The sequence below is a fragment of the Passer montanus genome, unplaced genomic scaffold (assembly GCF_014805655.1).
Source record: "Passer montanus isolate IOZ18808 unplaced genomic scaffold, ASM1480565v1 scaffold54, whole genome shotgun sequence".
NCBI lineage: Eukaryota > Metazoa > Chordata > Aves > Passeriformes > Passeridae > Passer > Passer montanus.
Genome location: NW_024370374.1, coordinates 608,244 through 616,905, shown reverse-complemented (window position 1 = coordinate 616,905; position 8,662 = coordinate 608,244). Strand labels below are relative to the sequence as shown.

At 39.2% G+C, this 8,662-nt stretch overlaps 1 protein-coding gene across 1 annotated transcript in view; it reads right to left on the bottom strand.

Annotated features, from left to right (window-relative positions):
* Positions 1–3,384: 3,384 nt before the first annotated feature.
* The window catches only part of PRMT3 (protein arginine methyltransferase 3), a 55,235-nt gene continuing 49,957 nt past the window's right edge, over positions 3,385–8,662 (bottom strand). Inside the window, exon 15 of the mRNA XM_039725039.1 lies at positions 3,385–4,018. Within this exon, the coding sequence (XP_039580973.1) occupies positions 3,909–4,018 (110 nt within the window). The 3' untranslated portion in view covers positions 3,385–3,908. The remainder of the gene's footprint in view (positions 4,019–8,662) is intronic.

The window sequence follows — 8,662 nt, the reverse complement described above, 5'->3', positions numbered from 1 at the left end:
AGGCTTTGCTATTCTCTGGATCACAGAAGCTGGATTTGTCTCATTACAGCACACCCCACAGGACAGAATTTCGAAGGTCAAACTAAGGCGTACACACAAAAATCCTATTAAGAGACCCCAGCATGGTGCTCACTAAAGAGTCATCCAGTAACCAAGGACCAGAAGCTTCCAAGTTTGTCAGTCTTGCTTAGCTGCTCTGATGGGTAGAAGCAGCAAGATAATTTTACAGCTTAGCAAAATATTTAAAAGCACTGCAGAAGACAAGATTAAAAAACCCCAAAACCTAACATACCATTAACATCTAATAAGAAGTAGTGCTGTAAGCATCCATATAATTTTCAGGTGGGTTATTTATCTTCAAGTACACAGACTTTGGGCACAGATTTGCAAGTAGAAGTCAGGCCAGCCTTCAGGTTTTATCTGAATATTAAAAGAACTTTTATGAATCATGGTCCATCTTAGCTCCTCTGACTTTGGGCTAAGTATAATGCAAATTTCTTCAGCATGAATAGAGATTGAGAACTACTGGTAAAGAACACTCCTTGAGGAAAAGGTTAACTATGGGATTAAATATTAAAAACTTCTGTCCATTCAACTTCAGAAGTGCTGGACTTCGTAACTAAGAATGGCAAAAACATATTTTCAAAAAACAGCCCCCTTGAATGCCCAAAACCCACTCTCATATACAAACTTACTTACATGACACTGCTAATACCCAACACGCAGGTTTCCTGATTTTTGAAGGCACTTTCCCATTAAATTTGTAGTTGCCACCTGCAATTTGGGTCAGGCAAATTTTATCCTCTTGGAAAACAGACATGCCTTTACCCTCATGTATTCATCTGCCATTTGCTGAGTGCAACTTCACAAAATGAATTTATAAAGTGGATTAAGGGTCCTAAAATTTCTGATGTCAAAGAAAAGGCTTTGTTTATGCTTGAAACTGCACATTAAGGAAGGTGTCATAATTCCATCTTGTATTTCTTCACGCATCTGACAACTGACCTGAAATTACCAATTGTATTTTTCTTTATATCCTCCTAGATATGCATCACAGACCCAATCAGATGTTTTAATGTGCTTTGACAGTTCTCCATTAGCAACAACAACTTATTCATACATTTCAAGGCCAGTGACAACCCTTTGTCTGTATCTATCTTACTGCACCTGCATCCCCTTTCTGCTGTGCCTGCAAATCAAGCATGCTCTGAGCAGCACTGGTTGCTGAAGCAAGGATTACATTTGTACAGGGGTTGTTGCATCTTTCAAGAATCAGCCGCATATTCAACATTTCAAATGAAAGGATCAGGAAGAAGAGGAGCACCATACAATGGGACAGATCTGGTCATCAGAAATAGGAGAATGCTGTCAGGGCACATTAGAAGTTCAAACAAAATGAAAACAAAAAAAAAAACCCAGAGAAGGAAAAACCCAGAGAGACACGAGATGCTCTGGAAAGGAGCCAGCAGCAAACAGCTCTGTGGATCATGTCAGGCAAGAATGATGAGGTGAAGAAGGAGCAGTGGAGAGCAGCAGCCACCAGTGGGGTTTGCTTCTGCATCAAAAACTGCATCTGTCCACGGCAGCACCAGGGAAGGAGAGGGAAGAACAGAAGAAAACAGAGCTCTAAGGCAGGTAAATAAATGCCTCATTTGAATTTCAGAGTTACAGAGATCTAACCCATAGGATATATCATAATTTTAACACTGCTTAGTCAAGGGAAAAAAAAAAGATTTTGTCACATAAGATGTTGCTAAAGAAACTCTGTGAGGTAAATTTAGATGAGCAGGTGTAACAGGCAAATGCTGTGAGATAAGTGAAATTCAGGCTCTCTACAACTTATTTTTTTCTTTCTGTTCTCAATACAGGAGCACACACTGAAGTAATACATTTAGGTCTGAAATTGTGACTACCCCAATTTGCTAAAAAATACTAAAAACTTGATACACCAATGACTGATGAACAAGTTGTTCCTACGACCTGGACAAAGAAATGTTTCCATGAACTATGCAGAATACCAGCCATTTCCACTCTATTTTGGTTTTTTTTTATTTATTTACTTATTTGTTTTTAATTCAGCTACAAATAATTGGCGTCTTTGGCCACACTGACCATGTGCCGTAGAATAAAGGATTATTATCTCTCACTGGACAAATACAAGGGCATTTCTACTCCAAATAGTTACTTTCCACTTTTCTGCCTCAGATTCAATCATTAGAATCCCTTTAAGTGAGTATTTATTGATCCAGTTTTCTACAATATTTAATTCTTAGAGTTACAAATAGGAAACGTAAATAACTCATTGTGCTGTCAGATGAATCCCATATTATTCAATTGCTAGACTGAAAAAAGCCCCCTGTAATTGATGGGTTATTTCCACAGGATGCTGTGAGACAGTCACCATGAGATCAATGTCCACTTGTGTATTTGAAGTTCTTTGAAAATCCAGTGCCTTTATTAAATCACCATCCTCAGGCTTTACATTAATGGATATCTTTTCAGAATATTTTCCTTCTGGCTAGATGATACCAAATCCTCAGTCTTTGGCAGAGTTGGTTTTTGGGGGTTTTTATTTATTTATTTTAAAAGAGCATTTACACATTTTCAAGCTTCTTTTAACTTTTAGCCCTGCAACCCAGGGCTACACAAACTCTCTAGTGGGCTTTGCACTGGTCTCCCTTTGCATTCTTTTTCTTCTCTTCTTGCCTTTTGCAGCAACATTTACACAAACATAGAATCTGCAGAAGTATAAAAAAATTCAGATTGGAAGGGCCTTGAACAAGACTAAAATGGATATATGTCACCAAGATAGAAAAGTGTTAGCAGCTCACTGAGACTCACATATGTTTATCACTGTAGAGCATTCCCACTTCTCAGATATTACTGGGAAATAAAACTTGCATCTTTGACTCTTCCTGTGTGTGCAATTGTCTTATTTTAATCAAGTTTTTTATAGTAAAGCCTATTCTGAAAACAGATAGAATTTAAGAACTGTGTGCGGTCTCATTTGCATAAACTGAGAGATCTAAAATCAGTACCTGAGCATTCCTACTATGTGAGCTGAGCTCCTGACCATCCATAGGTTAATCAGGACATTTAAGGAGCCTAAAGGGAATTAAAATGAATACCTACATGCACATCCCTCCCCCCTGAACAGTTAACCCTTGAGTGTCCAGTGTTTCTGTAAGAAGCCAAACCAAACCCACCCTTCCAGCAACTGCTTTTTGTTTGTTGTGATTTTCTTAAAGCTGCTAAGATACACACTTCCATCCACCTATGCCCCAACAGGTCAGTAGAGAAAAAACTGTAGGCACAAATAAATGAGCCATCACAGGATAGACAGAATTTCCAATTACACAGAACACAAGGAAAGCAGCAACTGCATTATATATCACAATGGGTTCATTTATTTAGACAAATGTAACTGAAATGTGTGAAACTTTTCAACTGCAGAAGCGTAGTAAAAATACCATCTTTGTTGCCACAATCTTGCAGTTGGAATTCAAAAATTATTCCCACTGGGATTTTCCAGCTACTGTTGAGGTACACTCACACATGACTAAGCTGCTTTTTTCACAAAAAAATACTATACAAGGATTTTGCCAGTGGAAGAATAAAACATTATTGAGAGATCATATTAATTGTTCCTTACAGCAAGACTTTAGGCTCATTTTTCCTCACCTAGCAGTCTCAGGTAACCCAAACCCATCTTTCTTGCTTTCCTCACACCACGTGAAGCGGCAGGATCTGATTTTGTCGTAAATCTCAGCTCTAGGTAACTTTTCCATATTCTCGTGTCTGTGCACACACACCAACCCAAGAATTTAACATTTTTGGATATTCCAGAACAGTTATCAGCAGTCAAATGCAGCATTTGAATTGAGCTCCTCCCAGATATGGAGAGAGTTTCACTGAAGGCTGTACATCTGCTGGGTGTCCTTCACTGAGAGGGTGATGAAGAGGGACCGTGGATCCTTTCTGTTCCTGCGGACTGTGATCCTTCCTCTCAGGGCCTCTCCTGAAAAAACAAGAAGGAATTGCCCTGGTTACAGTATTGAATCATTCACAGTAACAGCAAAGATGCATTGCATTAATCGGATTTTTAAAAGTTCAAAGAAGTTTAAGTTTCCACAGCTCTTGACAACAAACCTAAGTCAAACTTAACTGCAGTTAAATCTGGAGAGGTGCCAAGTTCTGGCTGATGCTTCAGATCTCAGAGGTCCACCCAAATTACTGATATGCCAAATATTTCACTTGTGGCTGGGGAAAACCGCTGTACCCCTTGGATATATTCACCATCTTGGACTAAAGCCATGTAGCCACAAAAGCATATTCCCTCCCAGCTGTATGGGCCATGTGATCTGTATTTGCACTGCATTTCATTTAAATTCTGACTATGTATTTTTTTAATCTGACAGGAAACTACCACAGAATTCTCTGTGGCATTTCAAGTGCACATATTATTAATTGCAGGTCTTGTTTTACAAGGTTTCAGTGTCATAACAGTTGATGGGTATGTCCTTCAGTTACACCCAGAGCAAATGCTTTTACACAGAAGGAAAAAATCTAATCTCAATTTCTTTTCAGTCCTTACTAAGACCTTTCATATAAGGAATATTTGTAAATTAGGAATATGCAATCCATAAAATATAAACACGTACATTTGTAAACGTGTACATTTAGAAAGTCCACAGCTGAGCCACCTCATCCCACCATTTTAAACCTGGAAGAGCTACATCCTCACAGAGGATTCTGCTGAGAACATTAAAGCAGGCTGTGATCCCAATCTACAGCAGGAAGTTCCCTGCTACTCTTCCATCAGACGTCTTGTGCCCCATTCGTCTTCATCACTCACACCAGCCACATTCACTGCTGCTACTTTTCTATCTCACTGGATCCAAGGTATTTTCCAGCTGCTCATTACTCATTGTGATTTTAAAAGCCAGTGTTAATATCCCGACAAAAAGCTTCCTTTTTGAAAAAAAGAAAACAAAGAGCAATTTCAAAACTAAGCTGTTTTCAAATTCAGGAAGCATTTTGGAGGTCTCCATTTGACACAATTCTCAGTTGCATCCACAAACAGTAAACTGACAGAAAGTCCAAATTATAAATGCAGGACATTTTGTTAAAGGTTGCAGTACAAATATCAAAGAAGGCTTATGTACAAGAATAACTGTAGTACCAAAGATCAGAAGAAAAAAAAATTGATCATTTTGGGTTTTTTTTAATCATGTAACAGTTAGCTAGAGATTCCACTACAACTTCTGTGCAGCTTTGTTATTAGGAATCAAAAGACTGACATAACACAATGCAACTTGAAGAGAATTGTGAAAACGGTTTCTCAGATTATTTAAACAAGAGACAGGTTTGCCAGAGAGAAGGACAAGATAAAGAAAAAAAGGCATTATAGTCCCACTCCAGCTAGGAAATTTAACCTGATTTGAACATACATATTTTCAAAACTGCTACAAAATGATCTATTTGATTTATTTTAACATCCTGTGATAACAATTCAGTAAGACTAAAGAGCCTCTGTAAACTAAAATTCCATGATTTCAATTAATCCACATTTCAATCTTCCCATTTAAAATATTAATACAAACCAATAAAAACAAAGCAGAAACTTAAATATAATTTCATAAATAGCTGACTTCAGAGAACAGAACCTTCAGATGCCGTTTGTAAAGACAGTTAATGAAACAAAGCAATCCATTCATTTTTCCCAGCTATTCCTCATGCTGTAGCCACATTAAATGTGCTTTTCTGAACAGCCTTTTCCAAGGGCTGAAGCAAACAACAGCAGTAACTGAAAGACAGTTCTGAACAATTAATCAATGTCATGTAGATAGAAAATGACGGATGTTTTCCCCCATTCTCTGTCCTAGGAGCTGCCTCGAGGAAGCTGTGTCTGGGACTCAGCTGCATCACCTTGCTCTTATCACGGTCAGCTGAATGCAAGCAAACCACACAGTGCCACTGCAGTTTGATTAGGACAAAGCTGAATCCATTACCATCCCCTCCCCACATTTTTATTATGCCCCAGGGAGGTCAGAAATTTTCCCCCAAATGGAAAAAGCAGAAGAATTTAGGTAAAGTGCTGTGTAAGCTTGCCTAGTACAGGAAAAAAGACATCCCTATGTCCATCCTGACTCCCTGTCACATAATGCACATCTGATTGCAGGCTCTGCAGTACCTGTGCTCTAGACACTTGAATCAGTTTATTTGTTTTCTGGCTTTTACCACCAGTAAAACTGCAAGCAATTGCATCTGTCACTTATGTCTGTGCAATACAATCACACATGGGGCCAGCCTGCAGTCTGTGAGCCAAGGTATCTCTCAGTGCAGAGATCCTCCATCATCAAGAGTGTTCAGGTACAACAAATCATGGTTTTTCAGTCCATAAAGGATTTGATCAAAACCAAAGATTCTACATGCAAGTCCCTTGCATGCATATCCACACCATCCACTTAAAGCTTGGAATGACCCATGGCAATGAGTTTGTAATGTGAGGAACTACCCTGCCTTTCAATACAACTTGGTGTCTCCTCCCTCTTTGATCCCAAAAAAGACTCAAAAGAAGTTACCAAAGGCAGCCAGCAATCAAGGTCTTTCAGGTTTCCTTCTTTTCTTTTCCTGGAAGAGTTTTATGAAGCTAACAGTGGGACAAGTAAGAACACAGTACTCAAACCATTATTTATTCTGAACACCATTAAAATTTAAGAATCTTACAAAAGAGCTCACTGGAATTGTTTCAGAGAGCTGCTAGAAAACTGCAGTGGGCTTTGGGCTTAACACACTTAAACTACTGCACTGCTGATGAAAATTACCTTAACAAATCCCCTACACTGTAAGGAACCACTGCTGGGGGTTTGTGCCTTCCCAGTCACAAACCAGCACGATTTGATAGTGCTCTGCACAGCAAGGTTGTCCTTGCTGGAAGCTGACAATTTAAACACAATCTAGTTTGAATAACTGCACGATTATCTAATGCAACACTGACTTGTAGCATGCAACAGAAAAAACAGCAAGTCTAAAAAGCATTACTCTGGGTAGAAAATGGTTTCCATATACCACCTATCTTCTGACAATGGAAAACAAGGAAAGACTGAAACAGTTTGTGGTGGAACCAAGAGCATTTCCGTTAAATTCAGGAACTTATCCTTAATCTTCCCATTCATCCTCTTAAACGGGAGGCACTTGCAGCTGTGCACTTTCCCCTCTGGCCACTTCTCCTACTGAATCTCCAACCCAGTGTGATTCAACAAGCAGTTTCTGTTCTGAGCAGCAGCTACTGCCTTTTGGTATCATCCATCTGCCCTGTGATACTCTTCTTCTGGGCTGGCTGCTCTTATCAACTCTTTGCCAACTCCTTCTGTTGCATTGCTGTTCACCCTCTGCTGAAACTATCCCGAAGGTCTGTCTTCTCCACGCATGTGCTGAGTATATTCTCTGAGGATTTTCTGTACCAAATTGACACTTTTCAACTGCTCAAGACAACCCAGGAATGAGGCTGCTGCAAAGAAGTCTACACTGCCAGCTGAGTGAGGCAAGCCAGGCTTGTGTGGCTGCTTAAGGTAAAGTGTGTGCTCTACAGAGATTCCCAGAGAGCTCAGACACCACAAAGAGCTGCCACAGGGAATTATGAAAGCCAGGTGCTCCACAATGCAGAGCTGCAGTGACCAAACTCACTCCCCTAGAAGTAGCTTAATTCACCACTTTTTGTAGTGGAGATTCTAAACTGTATAGCCTTGTCCCAAGCTTTCTCTCATCAGTGTGACAAAATTCTGAGAAAACCAGATTGTTTTTGCTGTTTGAACCATATTTCTTTGCAGCTGAACAACTTGCAAAGGGAGGCACCCAGAATGGCAGATCTGTATCATCAGTCCATCCAAGTTTTCCTGTCTAAATATGGGATTTCTATTATCTTTCAGTGAGACAGAACAGCCGTGAGAAGAGATTCTCTCAATTTAGTGCCCTGAAACACACACCTAAAAATGTTCCTGAAAAGTCAGCACAATCACTTTAAAATGGAGATTTTGATAAATACAACATAAGACTTGCCAGACTTAGTGTGTGACCTCAAAATTCAGGTTTTAACATTTACTAGATTTTAAAAGCCAGCATCGTTTTTGGAGGTGCCACTTGTAAATAAATGAGACAGATTTCTATAGACACCATGTTGCAGCTGTAGACAGGCAAAACAGACACTAAAATCTTAATTAGGAGCCAAATTATCCAACTGGGATGCACAATATTGAAGTATTTCACTATAGGATCAAAACATTCAGACAGATTAATCGTGCCAGTGTTGTTTTCCTACTTTTAATAGTGCTGTCTAAGTAGACAAATCAACATTCTTTCAGTTTGTAAATTTACAAACAGCTTTCCAATTACAGAGACTGGGGACCTAAAGACAATCAAGGATTTTACAGGAGCTTAGTCATGTGAGTTCTGCTCCAGCTTTGCTGTGCTAGCCCCTTTAACACCATAGAAAAACAAATCAAGGTTTTATTTTCACTGCAAGGCAATATCAAGAGCACACAATGTTGACAATAGGCTGTTTTATTGCTAATAGAATTTGCCTGCATACAGGCAAACCCATGCCTGGGTTTTAACTTAATGCATTGTTGCTGAAAATATTCTGTGGGTCCTTTAAAATATT